This window comes from Condylura cristata, unplaced genomic scaffold, assembly GCF_000260355.1.
Source record: "Condylura cristata isolate star-nosed mole 26May11 unplaced genomic scaffold, ConCri1.0 scaffold00027, whole genome shotgun sequence".
Lineage (NCBI taxonomy): Eukaryota > Metazoa > Chordata > Mammalia > Eulipotyphla > Talpidae > Condylura > Condylura cristata.
Genome location: NW_004567128.1, coordinates 23162140 through 23182665, shown reverse-complemented (window position 1 = coordinate 23182665; position 20526 = coordinate 23162140). Strand labels below are relative to the sequence as shown.

The following is a 20526-nucleotide window of genomic DNA, read 5'->3' as shown; positions in this document are numbered from 1 at the left end:
AACAGTTTATTTTTACATCATTTTGTACATTTTTTTTCCCATCTCAATTGTAATCCCCCCGGGTTTCCCATCATCAAGTCACCCGTCACCCGTGTGCCATCACTATAATCCCGTGCACTTCTCTCCCCTCCCTTCCCCCCCACCCCCGTTTTTGATCCCATTCCTCACTCCACCCCCGCAAAATGTCTCTGGTATATGGCTGTTCATTATTCTTGTTATTTTCTCACCTGGTCCATTATACTCCTGCTATGAGTCAAACCATCCGGTATTTTTCTTTCTCTTTCTGGCTTATCTAGCTAAGCATGATCTTTTCCAACTCCATCCAAGTTTCAGCTACCTTTTTAACCTGTGTGTTATGCTGCTTCTTGATTCATTATTTAATAATGTTTGCTGTCATTGAGCTAAGGCGATCTATTAAATCTCCACCAAAATCCTTGCCATGGTCTTATTAATGCATGCTAATACTCCTTGTCCAGTGGTCAAGACTTTCCCTAGGCTGTTTGACAGGCAATACCAACATCTTAGTTACCCTCCTTTTCATTTTCTAATTTTCCCTCACTTACTCCTAGTGGATGATCTATTCTTGATTTTAGACATCTTTAATATGTTGACCAGGTCTAGGTAACCTTCTCTCTCTAAAATTGCTTTTCCGTATCTTGGTTGGTTGAATTTTGTAGTTTATTCTTAGAAAACATTTCTATTCCCCTGTTCTCTTGGAACACCTCCTTTGAATTCCTATGTACTTTTTATGACTGAAATGCCATCCTGTTTAATTATATGATAATTTCATCTGAAAGTTTAGTAGCTTGGCCCTTGAGAGGTATATATCAAAAGGCCAGAGTATATCTAGACTTTTTAAAGAAAATGTCCTTTATTTTTTTTCTTGGTGTCTAGCAAAGGAAACTATAATTAAGTGAAGACAAGTTCCATAATTAAGTGGTAGATGTTATTTGCAACTCACATAAATAATGAAGTGTTAGTATCCAGAATATAAATGCTTCAGCAGTTGGCAAGGGAAGAATAAAAGATAAGCAACTCTTTAGGAGAAAAAGAGAGGGGAAGAAGTATAAATATGAACAGGCCATTCACCCAAGAAAAAGCCTAAATGGACAAAAGAAACAAAAGATGCTCTTGGTCACTTGTAATCAAGGAAGTACAAACTAAAACCATAGAGAAATGCCATATCACACATACCAGATTGGCAAATATTAGCAAATCTGAGTGTTGGTGAAGATGTGAGTAATCAAAAATTCATATCTTATTAGGGGTGGAATGTGTGTATAAATTTATAAAATCACTTTGGAAGGTGATTTGTAAGAATTCAGGCAGTATCTTAGGCAAAAATCCTACTTCTAGATGTCAATCATAGAGAAATCCCATATGTATGCACTTGAGCATGATTTCTAATAGTGAAAAAGTGGAAACCACCAAAGGGCACATTTGTTAGCGGAAATGGAGAGTTGAACTGTTTATTTGCACAGCAAAACACTATGTATGGGAGACCTGAATGTATCAAATTAGAAAAACAATTTGAGTGCAAAAGGTTACAAACGTGTGTAATGGTAAGAAAGTATTTGTGTAAATTTCTAAAATCAAGAGGTAATGTATAGTTATGCATGTATATATTATAAAATGTAAAATGCACATCAAAATGAGAAACTAACTTCAGAAAAAGGTTACTTCAGGGCAAACTTTAATTTATCTAACCTTCTGAAGTATGTGTAGTTATATGAGAGATAGAGATGCTTACCTGCCTGTTAAGTTTTATTTTTTTCTTTATTGTATGTGCAAAATATTTTTATAACTAAAAGTTTTTAGGTGGAATTACTAAACCAGAGTATAACTGTAACCATTAACTTGTTTCTGGAATAAGTTACCTGGCTTACTAAAGAAAGAAGAAAAGGGTAAAAAAAAGTTCCCATGTCTCATCAGGACCAGTATTCAACCCATAATTAGGACCTTTTCCAAAGCTCACCTTATGATAGTTCTTTATGCATTTTCCGGGTCAAAAGCAAAATTAATGAGTGAGGTATCCTAATTTGATTTCTTCTTTCATTTTTCTTCTCTAAACTGTTTGCCCTTCTACTGGATTATCATCCTTTCAAGTAGAGCTTTCACAAAGCAAACATGCCTGATAATTTGAAAACTAGCCTTGAAAGGTTTGGTTTTTTGACATCACACAATTTTTGCTCTCATGAGCAATGAGAATATTTTCCCCCAAGTATGCCAATTTATGTTTTTTAGAACAAACCACATCTCAACAATGAGAATTGTGCCTCAGCAGAATAAAACCAAAAAAAAAGTATTGTGTAAGCAGAGACAATGTCTATGAAATATAAGGCTGCCATGGTGCATCCCCTCATATGTACAGTACAGTGGGTGAATACATCACAACACAGCGAAGAGCTGATGGAAGTGTGTGTCAGACACCTGGCACAGTACCGACACATAAATAAATATATTTTACTTTGCTTCCCATTCCCTTGCTTGTGAACTTGAAAGGGAGGGAGAAATAAGAGGCAAAATAGATGTTTGGGACAAACGTCTCATGTCCTTTCCAGCCCTGAGCCCATTGTCCCACCACCCAGCCAACCCTCCACATCTTCATCTGAAAACCATTCAGAACCTGGGGCTCTGCAGCCCCACTTACAGACACGTGTTCTCAGCTGAGCCATGTAGCTATGAAAAAAGGCTGCACCATCCAAACATGAGAGACTGCCTGAGTTTTTTTCTTATCTGAGTTGACACATTCAGATTACATTCTGAGTTTCAAATGCTTTCTTCTAATAAAAAATGTAAGTCTTTTTTTTAAATGTGTATTAACTCTTAGTGCCTAAATGTAAAAAGCTCTCCAGCAAACAAAATATTTGTTGTGAATATTTTTCCCACTTGATGCTTTTGCTTTTATTTTTGCTTAAGGTTTTGTGAAAAAAGAACCTAGCTTTTTAGCCAAATCTATGAGTTTATTCCTATGGTAATTTCTGTTGTTTTATAAATTTCTTTTTCCATCCATAAATGTGTTAGTCACTTAAGTGTTTTCCATTCTTTTAGAGGTTTGATGCTCTTAGAATTTCTTGAGGTATGATATATCTTGAGGCTATAAATTTGAGTTTCTGTTTTAAAGAAGCATGGCACTATTTATTAATTCACCCCTTCCTTCCCAAAAGTTTTTCATAATGTTCCTCTTGATTTGCAGAAGTTTTCTCTAAGGGAGGAGAGTTTTATCAGAGTCTCTTGGGTGCTCTTTAAAAATTCATTTACTCCAAATATCCAACATTTGAAAATGTCTTGTTTAACAGAATTTTGTTTCCCTCCGATTTGTTTCTGCTCCTACCCCTGAGAACCTTTATTTTGTCATATTATTTGCTTATCTGTGGTGGAGATTCTGCTTAGAGATGTGTATTTTGTTCCGTTGACAAGTTTATCCTTACATTTGCTCCACAGGTTTTCCATATTGACACTAAGAATATAGTTTTATATCTGGTGAAACAAGTTTCCATTCATATTTGAACACCTGAAAAATAATTAGCCCATTAACATGTTTCTGCAAAACCCAGGTTGCCTGTTGAGAGAACTCTTTCATGTTTTTCCTCTTGTGGATAACTTTCAGTAGGGCTTTCCTTCAAAGAATTGTAATTATATTAGTTCTACTTTTGTATCAGCAGGAGTGACAAATTCATTTTAAAAAGAAGGTGAAAATAAAACCTGTACTAGAACAGAATTTACTTTTTCTATTGACCTGCTCTTAGAAATTCAGCCACCATCAAACCTGACTTCACACAGAATACTTCTCCAAACCTAACAAAATGCTAGCATTTTGTTCTCATTTTAACAGCCTGGCAGGTTTTTTGTTTTGTTTTGTTTTGTTTGGGTTTTGCATATGTGAGATGTTATTAGAAACTAGTTCTGAAGAGCTTTTGCAAGATGAGGATATGTATAAACTTGTGAATTTCCTTTTTCTTTATGCTTCAGAGTTAAACCTTTGGTTCGGGGACATAGGAACATTTTTTCCTGCTTGTATACATTAGTGCTCAGTAAGAAATGAAAGGTTCTGTATAATAAAGAGCGTTAGATTTGGTAAGTCTATAACATGTTTCTCTAAGAATTTAGAAATATTCTCAGATTTTCAGGTTACTCTAAGGCCTGTTACTAGTGAAACTTATGTTGGTAAACAAAAATCCACTATGAGCTCATAGACAGGTTGACTTTTACCAAATTTTATTTTAGTACAAATACTAAAGCAAGGATCAAATTAGTGTTTTTTTCCCGATTTTTTTTATTGAGTTAACATAGTTTTACATTGCTTTTTGCTTTTTAAAAAATGATTTATTTTATTTATTTATGCATAGAAGAGCTTGAGTACATAGCCAGAGGTGCAAAGGGGAGGAAGGTGCTTTTCAGGAGGGAAAGCGTGTTTAGAGGATTCACCGATGACTGTGGGAAACACAACAGGCAAGTTGACTGAAATACACTGCTGAGGGGAGCAGCAAGGTCTGCTGTGCCCTGGCCAGGGATGCAACTCTAGCTGCAATGCCTGCCAGTAGTCTCATAGTGCTGAGGCTTAACCCCTTGAGCCACCAGGGAAGCCTGTTTTTTGCTTTTAGAGGTATTTTGTGTGTGTGTGTTTAAAAAAACCATTGTGCTGGATTTTATAAAGTTCATCTTATTTACCACAAAAAATGAGACACTTATACAACCATGAGTGTATTTGTTTCTTTCAATGCTCCATTAAATTAATATTATTAAATAATTAACCATTCAAGCTGTATGTTCTCTACAGAGATATATAGTGATATAAAAGGTTTCACAGTAATGTATTTTTTTTCATGCTCAGAACATGAGGGAGAAATCAATATTTGAATACAAAATACTGAATTTTAGTTGGTTAGTATTAACATAGTGAGGGCAAAGTAATTAATATAAATTTTATTCCTTTTTTCCAAATCTCTAATTTTTCTGTGAATTCCAAACTTTATTCTCAAATATTTCTTGTCACCTAATATAATTCTGCTTTCATCTATTCTTTAGTCAACCAATTGTGTACACTTACTGAAATACAGCTGAGTACTGACTATAGCAAGCTAAAATTCATTAAAATGAATTCAACCCTAATAAAATTCTTCATGTTCTTTAATACTGATTTCTCAGACAATGGTCTACCCGAAGTTTCCAGGTGTATTCAAACTATAAAAATTTCTCATACCAGGGGACCCTGGTGGCCTAGGGAGTAAGTCTCATCACTGTCACCACTGTGGCCTGAGTTCAATCCCCAGCTAAGGAGCTGACCCACATGGTGCAGCACACCTCTTCTGCCTTCCCAGCTGCTCCCCTCGGCAGTATTATTTCAGTCAGTCTGCCCATTGTGTTCCCTACTCTGACTCTGATGAATCCTCTCACACACACTTCCCTCCCTCCACACATCTGGCCTACACACCAGTTCTTCTATGCAAAACACACACACAAAATTCTCATACTCTATGAGAGAAACTGACGAATGAGTCCTTGGGCTTGGTCATAACAAGTTTTTCCTACTCGGTCAACTGCATTCTGATTTTCTGTGTGACCAAATAACTGAACTAATGCTAGCTATACTTTTGGGAATGATTTTGTTTGTTTGTTTTTTGTTTTAATTTTTTATTACATCATTGTTTATTTTTACATAATTTTGTGTCTTTAGAGATCTCGGTTGTAATTCCCATGGAAAGAATGATTGTTTTTTTAATGACAAATCCCTTAATTACAACTATATGATTTACTATAAAGCTATATCCAGATAGATTTCTAGGAAAAGATTTGAAATACACTCACCTTTTAAATTGTTTCAGCACACCTTCCCATCCTTCCTCCTTGCTCTTTCATCCATCCATTAATTCACTCATTCAGTTATTCAACAAATATTTATCAATATCTCCTGTGTGTCAAGAAAATACTCCAAATTCAGGGGTTTACTGTCCAACCATTTTTAAGCTTACATAAAAAATTCAAGATATTCTGTAACCCACAGATTTTCTTCACTGTTTTAAAATATTTCAAATAGTCAGAAATACCAAAAATAATAAAACTTTTGAACTACCACATAGATTTTTATAGACACTAATATTTTATCAGGTTTGCATCACATATCTTCAGACTTAACCATTAATTTTACACTGGTATATGTTGTATATATTACCATGCTTAATTTGTATTTTTATTTCAACCCTAATATTTTATATGAAATAAAATATGGTATCATTTTATGTTTTTATCATTTACAAAACTGATTTCATATGCTACATACCTTTTTGCAGTTTTGTTTTTTGTTTTTTACTCAATGTAATTTTGAGAGGGCTCTCCCAGGTGTCACAACAGATTAAAGCACAGCACTACAGAGATAGCCATAGCCACTTCCGAGTCTGATCCCTGGCCTGGGAGGTGATCCACAAGGTGCAGTAGACTTCTGTTTCTGTCTCACCCGCTGCTCCCCTCAGCAGTGTACTGTGTCAGTCTGCCTGCTCTGCTCCCCACTCTGTCTCTGGTGAATCATATCACCCCCGGTACCCTGGCCTGTACCTCAGTTCTGTATGCATAAATAAAATAAATCTTTTTTTAAAAAATGAAGGTCTTTAAAATTCAAAAAACCAAGTTTTAAAAAAATATATTATTTTTGATAATTCTACAAAATTATGTGTTTAAATAAGGTTCATTTCATTGAAGTGCTATGCGCTACTCCACTGTGGAAACAAGCTTCAGTTTATTGCTCCATTCCTTTCCTGGTGCATACTTACTTAGGTTGTTGGTAATTGTTGTTATAAGCAACAGCATCATTATACATGTTTTCTTGCATATGTATTTGAGTGGCTCTGTGAGAATTATGCCTGAACATCAACTTGCTGTCTTACAGAGTGTGCACATCTCAGTTGTCCTCATTCAAATGTCATCCAGAGTTGTTTATAAACTTGTTCTCAGTAAGGTGCAATTTTAAGTCCTGTGGCTAGGCTGTTGAACTCTTAGCTCATCTGTTGTTTCATTTTAGTGTGCAGTATTTTAAATCCTTTCCATTTTTATCTAAGCAATGATAAATAAAGGGAGATTGCATTTTATAAGAATTTTATTATCATTTCATCTGTTACAGAGGTTTAGGCATAAGTTAATACAGTGGCAAGTTATAGTTTTTAAAATAGCAATGAATATATATTTCCTAACATGTTAAGTCAGTCCTCAAATCATTTAATTTACTTTTAAAGACACTTTAAGTTAGAATAAGATGCTAGACCTTATTGTGACTAGAGAAACTATGACATTTTCTTTACTTATTCTGTTAAGAGATTAGCTTAACAATGAATTTAGAATGGATCAAAAAATCTATAATGATGAATGTAAGCTTTGCAAATATTTCACAATTAAGGAAATGACATATCACAAATAAGCAAAGAGCTTTGAAATGACCAGATGGTAAATTCTAGAGCTGTCTTTTATAACTTTTAGTTCTTCAAGGAATTAAGAGGTTGTATTTTTTATCATTTGCTTCAATATGTTCACCTCAAGTGCTTTAAGAAGTATACTGAATTTTATTTGAGGCAGATGTATCATGCAAGGTGTAGCCTGGCTTATATTCAGAAGTGCTTTCACTCCTGCTTGCTTCACCCTGAAATCGCCTAGAAAGGATTTTGCACATTATTTTGCGGATGTTACTGGACATCAGGAAATACATGACAGGATCGAAACAGCTATTTAAAGCTGAGAGAACCAGCATGATCTCATTAGTTTTGTGAAAAAATTTTTTCCAACTGCAAGGCTGTTTTTCCTTCAGCTGTGACAAAATATAGAAAACTCGAAAAACATGATAAGGGACAAAACATACAGCAAAAATGATAAGTACAATAAGGGAATTCCGGGCTATAGTGGCATATTTACTTGAATTAGGAAATTTTGACCTCCTTTTAGAAATCTTCAGTAGATTCCTGCTAATTTTTAAATATGAAAGGATTATTAGGAGGAAAATTAGCCAGAAGACTACTACAAAAATTAGGTTAATAATTGCTTCTGCTATATTATTAAGCTTATGTCTATAATGAAAACACATTGTGGGACTCTGCTCTTCTTTCTTGAGTGCTGAAACCGTCATCGCTAAAAATCCAGTCAGAGCAGTTGTCCAGACTGCACAGCAAACAATAATACTTTGTTTCTTTGCTGTTGCTTTCCGTTGTTGTATAGAACGATTAATTTTTATATAGCGATCCAAACTGATTAATCCAAGCAAAACAATGCTAATGTACATGTTCATATAGAAGAGTATTCCCACAGCCTTGCAAAGAATAATACCGAGTGTCCACTTGTTTTGGTTGATGTGATGCATTATTCGGAAGGGAAGGCAGAATATAAGTAAGAGGTCTGCAATGGCTACGTTAAGTAGGTAAATCTGAATCGAATTTCTTTTGCGGTGGATACACAGAAATACATAGAGGGCGATTACGTTACCAACCAGCCCCACAATGAAAATGATAGAGTAGGACGTTGTTAACACATTGGAAAATGAGTTTTCATCCATGATGCAATTAGTATCATTTGATGCTTCAGAAATGCCTGGTGATTGGACAGTGTGATTAGCTGTTACGTGAAATTCCTGGGAGAAGGAAAGCCTGCTGCTGTCTGAAGTAGTTGTCATCGTTATGGCGTGATTTCGCATTGCCTTCCGTAGGCATCAAAAAGTGAAGGTGATAAATGACATATTCCTTGTGTGTAGCTTTTCTGTCTTCAGATTCTTCCTACAATATAAATTCAAACAATGAGTCATATGCTTTTTTAATAATAGTTAATTTAACTCTCAGTGTAAATAATAAATTATTTACTCTTAAACATTATGAGAAACTTTACCTTTATTCTACTTTAGACCATTTTTGCATATCTATATTACACTTTATGTATGTAGCACTTTGCCTGTGACTGCAGTTTATGTTAAAGCTTTGTTCCATTTATTATGTTAAATAACTAAACTATAAAATCATCTTTCTTACAAAGGTTGTTATGGAAATATAGAAATGGAAGCTCATATTTTTCAAAAATGAGTGTCAACTTCCCTCACATAAAGTCAGGGCCAGCTGGGCTCTCCGTTGGCCGCTGCCCACCTTCTTATTGTGACTCCCCCTCATGGCACTCGTTCATTCTGACACAGATTGCCCTGCGCATGTGACAGAGAAATTGTGGCAGTCCCTCATTCCATAGTGAGAAAAGACTGAAAGATCCTGAAATGTTTTCCTTTTCAACCAAAGACTAAGTTGGGGGTATTAAAGTAATTTGCCTACAAGGACCTGCAGGGAACTTAACAGACCAAGAGAGCACAGCACTTGCCTCCCTAGGCAGCCTTTTGTAACACTCAACAAGAGAGGGAAATAGCCGAATAAAGCCGAGTCAGATCTGGACAGCTACCAGTTAGTCACTCCTGATTTAGAAGCATAGAATGATCATGTAGATAGGAAATGGAATGTATGGTCGAAGACTGTGAAGTAACTAACTGCATTTAAATACCCTAGGCGAGTCATTTAAGACTATTGCTGGAACCTTGTAAGGAATACTAGGTGGATTTCGTTTGTTTGTGATAGCAGAGTATGTTAGCAATGCTACTTGTTATTGACTCTTTCCTGGATATCAGCTGCTCGAAAGAGCTTAATCTGAGAGTCCATCATAAAAAGGTAGGACGGGAGGGGAGGAATGCGCTCCAGGAATTCTCACCACATTCCTTACTTATTTCTTTACAGCAGCCTCTTAGCAGTTATATCCCGAAGCTGTTCAGAATGAGGTAATCATAATCAGACCTGACTAGTTCTGTGGCCTTAGGTTTAATCTTTTCTAAGCTTCGGTTTTCTTGTTTGTAGAAATGAAAATGCCTAGGAAGAATCCTGGCATGTGAAAATTAACATTTTTTTTTAAAAAAACACCTTTTGCTTCATCTCATTTTAGTAAACAGTTTGTACCTAGTTAAGTACTGCTTGGAAAACCAAGGTGAACAACACAAACCCTGTTTTTGGTAAACGTTTTCAAGGAAGTATGCATTGAAACTCTGAATGCTGTAATATAAACTAAATTTCAATTCTAATAATTAAATTCCTGTTTTGATATTAAACACACAGAAAAATATCTGAAAGAACTTAACCTTTCTTAAAACTCTACCTACAATTTGATCAACAAGAAAACATTTTGGCAGAAGGTGAAATTCCAGTGTAAAATTTTGTAGAGGGGGGAAATGGATTCCAGGGAAGGAGAACTGGCTGGCCAAGAGGAAGTTATGTAATCCCTGGTAAGTGCATTGTCTCCAGAGTTCAGGGCAGTGGAGAGAGGATGGGGGTGACAGGAAAACAGAGTCTAGTCTGTCTCAACTGCAGGAAGACAGATTTCACAAGGTCTATAGAAACTTACAGGCATGTTTTTGGTGACCTGAAATTCTAAAAGGAAAAGGCGATCTAGGAAGAGTGGCAGGCTGCCAGGACTGAAGCTGACAGTGCAATCTGGGTGATGAAGAGAAAAGGGGTGCCTGGAGAGGAACCTGTGCTTACACAGGGAGTTCACAGAGGCTCAGGTAGGAACATCACAGAGCCACTGATGAAAAGGATATGACCAGTGATTTTGAGAACTCAGACAGCTGAAATTATTTTTATAAGTCATCTGTGAGTAGTGTTTATGTTTCTTCTCCCATGCTATTTAAACTCCAAGATTCGGAATTAGGTATAGTTTGTCTCCCTTTGTGTACCAAGTGTAGAAAATAGCACTATAAATATTTTGAATGAAAGAGGGACTGTTGTAGAAAACATTTAAAGTTCCACATGTAGATATTGAAATCAGTGGGGTTAAGTACAAGAAAGGCTTTAGCTACATTAACTAAAACCCAGTGCATTTGACTACAGTTGCCACATTAGTAGTTCATGAGATTGCAACCCAGACTAACCCCTTTCATAGAACTGACAGAGAGGTCTATCTGTTACGAAGCTTGTTACAGTGAATCTGGTTCTATCTGATAGGCCCTCACCTAGGACTGTTTCATTCCTAACAGAATCCTTAGGAAGGCCACAGAGCGAATCAAGAGAAGTGCTCTAATCATGTCATAGTAGCAAATTGAAGAAAACAGGTAGCTTACCCTGGAGATATGAACACTACAAGGCCCTGGAGAAAAGGATTTCAGTTTGTGATATGTGCCTTCGAAAACCAGAACAAATGTCCAAAATGAAGAATGATGTGTGTGTGTGTGTGTATACATATACACATATATATATAGAACAAAGACCAGTGAGTAGATATTGCAAAGACAGATGTTGCCTCCTTTTAAGGAAATGCTTTTTTTAAAATGAAACTATATTGGAGGCAACAAGGGTCTTACCACCAGTTTTTCTGACACTACCACCAAATGAATACTTTGTAGAATAAAAGATTATTAGTGCCTGCATATTAGAATCTTCTTGAGGAATTTTTAAAGATGTGAGTATCTGACTCTAGCCCCAGATCTTCTGATTGAATTGCTCTGGAACAGGCTGCAGGTAATACTTTCCTTTAAACCAGGGAATTATAATGTATGTTCAGAATCGAAACCTTGAACTAGATGGCTGAGCCATTCACCAATATTTATTTAGCATTTCCTGTGTGCCAGGCACTTCCTTAAGCACAATTATAGTAACTCATTTACATAACCTTTACTATAGCCTTGTGAGATAGGTATCAAAAAAGTATTTTGAGATCAAGAGGTTGTGATCTTTACACATGACACACAGCTCTTAAATGGCAGTACTCAGGCTTGACGCAGATCTGTCTGACTTTAGAGCCCACATATGACCAGCAGCATTACCTGATGACTTCTGTCAGCAGTGTTTTGGACTGATTACTTTAACATTTTCCACTTTAACAATTTTAAGAAGAGATTATGGCCATTTCACTTTACTTCTTTGGAAAAGGTATTAATCTTTGTATTTGCTATCTCCTTTATAATAGGTAACTCCGGCATGTACACAATCACGAATCATTCACCAGAAAGTTCAGCACATACCCCAGAACTTATCTTTTCAAATTTACTTCTAGGCCTGATAACTTTAACCAAGATGTTTCTAGAAAACATAAGCACAGAGCACATACCCTGAAAATGGTTTGCGTAAGCTTACTCTGCACATAAAATTAATAAATAATAGTTGGACAAGACAACCAGTAAACTTTCTGGTTTTGCTTTATTTTTAAGTTGAAAGAGAATAAAGCAAAAACAATGCATTGGTTTAAACAGTAATAGTAGTGATCAGTTAGAGTCATTGCTAGATGACTGGGGCCCAGTTATTCATCAACATATTAACAAGCTTGAGTCCATTTTAAACCTGATTCCTGATTGTCACCATCTGTTAATCACTTGTTTTGTTGTTTGCAATCCCCTCTATTGATGTTTTAGAAATTACTCAGTCTGTTAAAAATGGCCAGTAAAAACAAGAAACAAACCCCAGTTCACTTGGTGTCCCAGTGGACATTATGTATTTCTTGTGTGCTGTATCAAAGTGGTCACAAAGGTTCTCTGATATAACGGATGGTGAATGGATTTTTAATATTATTTGGCGGACCCTGAAGTTTGCAACTCTGTGTTAGTGCTGTTGTATTCACCACCACCATCCCTCTGCCCCTGCCAATATTTCTCAGGTAGCACAGTTAGCTGAACCCACTGGGACCTTGAGGAGCAGAAACTTTAGATGAAGTTTAGGTATGTCTGTGGAACCATCACGTAACCATGTTAAGATACATACCTATCTGGCAATCATAGCAACCTTCACTGCTTGTAGTTTGACTTGGCAATGACAATCAGGCCATACTTCAAAATTTCATTAATTGCTGCATACAGAATGAAAATTGAAATCATGTTACTTTAGAAATAATACTATTGGTAGTACATTGGTTTTATTATAAACTTAAAGATCTGTCTAAAACTACTTTGTAAAATTTGAGTGGTTGAATTAACTAAAATGTGTTTGGTTTTTTTATCTCTTACATTTGCTTGATTTACTTTTGAAACACAAAACTGAAAATTTAATCAGTTTGGTAATTACCATAAAAGAGTAACAACATAATAAAGGAAACACTGTCATTGAAACTAGGGAAACAGCATAAATAAAGTTAATAAACTATAGATTATTTTAATCCGCTAGAAATAAAATTTGTTGCATATGAAAATAACTTTTAATGTAATCCACTAGATTTGCAAGTCTTACAGCAGTAATCAAAATGCAGCTTACAATGTGACAATATTGATAGTATGAACTTAAATATCTCCAGGGCCCTAAAATACTTCAAATAACTAAGGAAATATAGTCAGAACTCAAAGCAGAGTTATCATCAGGACATTTACTCAGGTTTCTAAAAGCCAAGTATTGTTAGTCACCATGAAACAGGTTTCACTTTTAGTACTCAGATAATCACATTTTAACGGAAATAAAGGATCATTTATATTGTTGAAGTTAAGGAATACTCACAAGTGCAGGCTCTCTTGAAGCAAAAGGAGCTGAACCCCAAGCTTCCCTATACGGAGCTATGTAAACTGGCTTCTCCATCCGGTCGAGTGGTGCGATTGGTTTGGGGCTCTCTTCTTTTTTTTTTTTTTTTTAACATATGAATGTGGTAGTATATTTTTCCCTTTTCTTTTTTTTTTCAATATAACAACCTTTTTTCCTTGTGAAATGTTTCTAAAAATCCCACCACTCTGCAACAACTGTAAGCTCAATCAGCACTTAACTCTAGGAATTTATTTATATTTTTTATGAATACCAGCCACCTTGAAAACTGGAATGTTTTTCCTCATCCCCCCCCAATAAGGAAGTTTTATAAATTTTAGTAGAAATAAGCATTTTCCATTTTTTCTAAGAAATGATATGTTTTTAAAGTACAGTCATTGAATTTCTGCTTTCTTTCTGAATTATTTTAGAAATTAAGTTAGTCACATAAAAGGGCATTAATTTATTGAATCATACTAACATGAAATATTTTATTTGTTTTAAATTTTATTTGAATCATACATTGTCTTTGTGTATTTTTAATGATTCCTTTAAGATTTTGGGTTTACTTTCTAAAATAATCTTATAATTTAGGACTAGATGAGATCTGTGATTGTGTTCTCTGCCTTTTTATCATTATAAGTTCCCAAGTTAATTGAAACATCTCTTATATTTTAAAGTAAATAAATAAGGAATTCTGTATTTTTTGTTTTGACCATCTTCCTTAGCTGCTCGCCCTGCAATTTAATGTCATTTCCCTTTATCTAACATTCTGATTATTTCTGCGCACACACGTTTCTCTGAACATTATCTTCTCCAAAGCTTTTAGCATATTATAAATGTGATACATGGAGCAGAAAAATTTTAAATCACTACAATAAAATCATGGACGGAGCTGGAAGGGATCATGCTCAGTGAAATAAGCCAGAAAGGAAAAGAAAAATAACGATGGCTTCACTCACCGGGCGGGGGCGGGGGTGTGGTGGGAAAGAGAGAGAGAAGCAAAGGTAATAAAATAAAAACAAAAACAATGAACAACTATAAACCAGAGATATTTTATGGGGGTAGACAGGTGAATTGGATCAGAACTGGGGTGGGAAGAGTGCACGGGACTATGGTGATGGCACACGGGTGAAGTAGTGGTGGGAGGTCCATGGGGATTACAACTGAGATGGAAAAATGCACAAAATGAAGAATGATGTAAAAAATAATTAGATAAAAATTTTAAAATAGAAAATGTTACGTATCTCTTATTTTCCCCTAGGGAATCTCTGAAAAGAAAGATGATCACTATGTTGTCTGGTGTGATTAGTCTGCATGTGCAATACATCTCTAGAAATTTTTCATCTTGAAAAACTGAGACCTCAATCATTAAACTGATTTCCCTGTCCTTGGGAACCACCCTTTTACTTTGATTTTGAACCTTGAGATCATTCATTTGAGCGGAATCACCAGTGTTCTTTTATGACTGGTTTGTTTCATTTAGCATGAACATCCTCGAGGTTCATCTATGTGACAAGATGTTTTTTCTGTTTTAAGACTGCGTAATACATGGTACATAAACACCACATTTTCTCTCCTCTTCTGTCAGTGGACATTTTGGTTTCTTCTACCCCTGGCTATTGTGAATAGTGCTGTGATGAACATAGTTGTACAAATATCTTTTCAAGTCCTGACTGCACTATTAAAATATGTCTAAATGGGCCCTACCTGGTGGCGCAGCCGTTAAAGCGCAGCACTGCGAGCTAGCCATAGCTGCTTCAGTGCGAGTTTAATCCCCATCCCTGAAGTGACCCACATGGTGCAGCAGACCTCTCCTGAGGTCTCACCCAGTTCCCCTCAGCAGTGTACTTCGTCAGTCAGCCTGTTCTGCTCCCTACTCTGTCTCTGGGGAATCCTCTCACCTCCGGTGCCCCAGTTCTGTATGCATAAATAAATAATCATTTAAAATATGTCTAAAGAGTTGTCTGCCAGTTTGCATTTTCTTTTTTTAAATCTAATGTAAAAGAGGAGATGGGAAAATGGTGGAGGGTGCTTGGGAGAAGAGCACAGTGGACTATGGTGGAGGACAATGGGTACTTGAGTGGTGGGAGAGCTATCGTGGCCACATCTAAGGGAGAAGTACTATATTGTACAAAAAGAAGCAAATATGAAAAATAATGTTACATAATTAATAAAAATTATGTTAATAGTAAATCCAATACAGCATGTTTTTTCTGGATTATGCTTTTTTTCCCATCTAAATCATCCCCTTTCAGAATTCTAATGCTGTCATGGTGATCCAGTTGCAACCAGGTTTGGACATAATGCTTTTTCTACTTCTCCTTTTATTGAAGCTTTTTTCCTGTTCCTTCCAAACTTTCTACTTTGTGTCTCTGTGTTCTTAGTTCGTGCATATATATCCTGTTCTCCTTATGCTTCTGCTTTCTCCTTTCTTGGAATTTTAAACTTTCCACTTATATAAAGATAGATTTTGAAAAAGAAAAATGAAAAAGAAATAAAAATGGATGTGCTTGCTTAGTGCCATCTATTATTGATGTCACCCACCCTATTTTTTTATCTAAGTCTACCACTCATAGTCATGCTAACTGGTCTTACTTCAAAATCATGACCACAAACCTCAAGCGGGCCCCTGTGCTGCCAGCAGTCCTGCTATATTTCCTTAGTCTGGTGATTCGCAAAACATGCCTCCCGGACTAGTAGCATCAATAGCCCTCGGTTACTTACTAAAAGGCATGTTCTTGACCTCACCGGGGACCTTATAACTCAAAACCTCTGTGGCTGGAGGCCAGCAAATCTATGTCATTCTGGTGCTGAAGTTTGAGAACCGTTGCCTTAGTCCATTTATTCTCCTATTCTTTGTTTTAAAAAAGATTATTTATGCATACATAACTGGGATACAGGCCAGAGGTGCGGGGCTGGGGAGGGGTGAAAGGATTCCTTAGAGACAGAGTGGGGAGCTGAACAGGGGGATCAACTGACATAACAGGGAGGGAGCAGCAGATGGGTCAGGAGAGGTATGCTGAGCCATATAGGTCAGCTCCCTGGCGGAAGTCAAACTCTTGCTTCAGTGCTACTGATAGCTTCATAGTGCTGTGCTTTAACCTGTTGTGCCACCAGGGAGGGCCCTACACATCTATTCTTTAAAGATACTTGTTTTTACACCTTCACCCTTCTCAAACTGCCAGCACCCACCCTCTCTTCACCTCATGGCGATTTTTTATTTCAAAGTAACTAGAAATAGAAACGGTCAGAAGAGAACTTCCTCATCTTCCTGCGTCCTTATCTGCTGGCATCTGGTGCCCTCCTCTCTGTTGCTAAGCCAACCCCTCCTCCCACTTGTGTGTTTTCTCCCATCCCCTCTCCGCAGCATCTTTTTTCCTCTCCAGACTATCTTTCCCATCAACACAAATATCCCTCTTTTTAAAAAATAAATGTAAAAAAGCAAACCTCCCTGAAAATTCTAGATACTAATATGAAATCTCAGATAAATTATTATGTGACAATTCAGAACATTTATATGCATTTTCTTATTTAAGAAAATGGAAGAGCAAACCAAAAACTTATACAGATAGTTACCAGTGATAGGGAGAGATTCGAAGCAAGGGGAGGAAATAAAAACTAGAGCTCTTAGAGTGGTATTTGCCTTACACTTTTGACTTTGGTACTATGGAAATGATTTACATAATTAAAGCACCAAATTAAATCAAAATCTAATTAAAACAAATTGACCTCACTATAACAAATTGAAAGCATAACTGCAAGGAGAAATCTTTTAAGTAATCTAAAATAGGATGGTTTTCCTTTTTAAAAAAAAATTTATACTTACAGAAATTTTACAAGAGTAGAACAAAGAATTCCAGAGACCCTTCACTCAGATTCTCCAGATGATAATATTTTTCTGCATTTGTTTTTTATTTTTCTGGGTCTCTTATCTATCTCTGTCCATCTATATATTTCCTAAAAATTAAGAATTTCCTTAATAGCTGTAGTACAACTAACAAAATCATAGACTTTTGATTGAAAGAATGATTTCATGTAATCTTCAGACTTTGCTCCAATTTCATCATTGTCCTAATAATATATTTTCTAACAAAAATAAACCCAAGATCATTTATTGCATTTAGCTATTAAGTTTCTTTAAATTTCTTTACTCTGGAACAGAACTGTTGAGTGTGACCAGATGTGGGCAGTAACACAACAGCTACCTGTGTGACCACATCCGGGCAATAGCACAATGACCGGAACCAGGCCTCACATCCAGGTGTACAGCGCCACGTCAGCTTTCTAAAACTGAACCTAAAGCCTGTATGAGAGACCCTTTCCCCTACAGCACTCGCAGTAGCTGCGGACCCCACCCTCAGAGCTCTGTCTCAGCTGCTGCCCTGGAGCAGTAAACTCCGCTTGCTCAGCCTTTCTGCCTCTCGTCCTTCTTCCTTGTGGCCAGTCACAGAAATAGGGACAAAACAAGAACCTTAGAATATGAGCCAATTACTTTCTAAAATGCTCCTTATTTGGGGTTAGATATTTCCTCATGATTAGATCCACTGAGTCCTTTGGCAGCAATAACCCTGCCCTGCCTCTGAGTCTTCTTAAGGAGACCCATCAGGGGAACATACTATCACTTATGTGTAGGTATTGGTCAGGTTTTTCCTCTAGAACGTTTCTATCTTACTTTTTGTAATTTACCCTGGGGGAGCTACTTAAGTAAGCTTCTCAGATAATATAAATATCACTCTTCAAACACTAGTTAGTACCCTTTGATGATTCTTACCTGAATCAATTTTTATGGTGGTAATTGCCAAGTGGTGTTTTCAAATTCTAGAATTTCTTCTACATTTATTCATTTTCTACTTAAAGAAAAGCTTTTCCTTCTTCTCTGTTCACTCACTTTATTTACATCAGTATAGGCTCATGAGTTCAGTAGTAAAACAGTGTTTAGCTGGGCATCCCTGGTAAGGTACATCCTTAAGACAAAAAAAAAAATACCACAAAGGAGTGTTATTACTGGTAATGCAGACATTATTTTGAAACTTCTGTTACTGCACACGCACAGGATAAAGCAATGAGTAATTATGTTAATGTCATTAGGTACCAATATTACTTGATAAAATTTTAAAAACCATAATTGAGAATGAAGAAGCTTCAGTATAAGTTAGTGATTTATGTTTCTTCTTCTAAAAACTATGTATTTTTTAAGCTCTGTCAACTGAAAAGTTGAAGCGGTGATAACCTAGTAGTAGTGATATGCCTTATAGCCATATTGTGGCTTTAAACACCTTTTCCCCAGTTAAAAAGAAAAATCTGGGTCTGTTTAAAAAAATGACTGGTTCAAGATATAGGGCAAGAAATGAATAAGACAGGCGCCAAACATTTTGTGCTTGAAAGCAAGGAAGTTATCAGCTTCCTCTTTTGACAAATAGACATAAGAGCTAATTTAAAGGTGCTTCACAAGCCAAAAATGGGACCAATTAAGCATCAAAATGAATAATGACTGCAAATTTGTTAAAACATCAAATATATAAAATCTGTAAATTCATAATATTGCAAAAATCCTTCATTGGTCACCGTTGGAGGTTGCCTAGAAATCAACTAGTAACTCTGGAAGTATTTCATGGCAATTTTATTCAAAAGCTAGAAATAACCCAACTGTGCATCAGCAGAAGAATGGACAAATTGGTATAGTCATACAATGAAATGCTTAGTCACAATAAAAAGAAATAAAATAGTGATCACAACAAAATGGATGAGTCTCAGAAACACACTTAAATGAGAGGAGCCTTATATACTAATGGTTCTATGTATATCAAGTTATAATGCAAACAAACAGTGAAAAAAGTAACAGAATAGTGGTTTGTACTGGAGTCATGACAGCAGAGATTAAACGAGAAGTGGACAAGGAAGGTTTCTGGGATAGAGGTAATGTGTTGATTAGGATTTCAGTTACACAGATATGTGCAAGTTGTTAGAATTCTCTAGTGGTACTCTCAAGATCTGTGCATTTCTCTGTATGTAAGTTTTACCTTAAACATAGTTTTAAGCAAACTTTAAATTCTTATAACATGTATGCCATCTTAAAAAAGGAATGATGGTTGGATAGTGTGATGTATAGATACATATTTGATAAAGCAAATATAGCAATGGCAAAATGATGTTGTAGAATCTATGGAGTGAATGTATGGGTTTTTATTGTACATTCAATTAAAATTTCTGTTTGATTGTTCTCATAATAAAGTATTGGGGGAAGCGTACATTTTAAAAATGTGATCAAATTTTATTGATTTGCCATTCATTTACTAATTTATGGAGCTAAACATCAATGGCTGCTAAGTGAACAGCAAACTTAATAACTAATAGTCTTGTCAGTCATTAAAAGTAGGCAAATCAGACCCTACCTGGTGGCTCAGCGGGTTAGAGCACAGCACTGGGAAGCTAAAGCAACTTCCGCATGAGTTTGATTCCGGCCTGCCCCAGCCCGGAGGAGACCACATGGTGTGGCAGACCTTTCCTGACCGGAGGAGACCACATGGTGTGGCAGACCTCTCCTGACCCACCCGCTGCTCCCCTCAGCAGTGTACTTCGTAGATCTGCCTGTTCTGCTCCCCACTCTGTCTCTGGAGAAGCCTCTCGCTGCCCCTGAGCCTCTGGCCTGTACCCCAGTTCTGTATGCATAAATAAATAAATCTTTTTTAAAAAAAAGTAGGCAAATCAGACATGTTCTTTCTGATTTGATACAATAGATACAACACCTAGGAGATGCTATGACCAAAAAAATTAAAATTGAATTTAAATTTGATCAAGTTTCTAATCTATCAATTTATAGGAAATGGAATTAAGGAACATATTAGTGACACCAGGTATCTACCATTAGCCAAATTCAGATTGTAGGGAATTCTACAGAGTAAATTGCCTATATCTTAGTAAATCCATGGCACGAACATTTTTAAAAAGTGCCAGGAGATATATCACAGAATAAGAGAAAAAAAAAGACATAAAGCCATCAACTGCAATGTGTGAACCTTGAATACCATCTTGGACAAAA

At 36.2% G+C, this 20526-nt stretch overlaps 2 protein-coding genes and 1 long non-coding RNA gene across 18 annotated transcripts in view; 1 reads left to right on the top strand and 2 right to left on the bottom strand.

Annotated features, from left to right (window-relative positions):
* The window catches only part of CASK (calcium/calmodulin-dependent serine protein kinase (MAGUK family)), a 350351-nt gene that overhangs the window by 201417 nt on the left and 128408 nt on the right, over positions 1-20526 (top strand). The window lies entirely within an intron of this gene.
* Positions 7212-8624, bottom strand: GPR34 (G protein-coupled receptor 34). Its single transcript, XM_004695937.2, has one exon. It carries the CDS (start codon positions 8528-8530, stop codon positions 7532-7534), a length of 999 nt encoding a protein of 332 aa, XP_004695994.2. The 5' UTR covers positions 8531-8624; the 3' UTR covers positions 7212-7531.
* LOC105854147 lies at positions 8631-13513 on the bottom strand. Its single transcript, XR_001145858.1, has 3 exons — positions 13467-13513; positions 12744-12828; positions 8631-8747 (listed from the first exon to the last, which is right to left on the bottom strand). It is a non-coding gene; the product is annotated as an uncharacterized LOC105854147 (long non-coding RNA).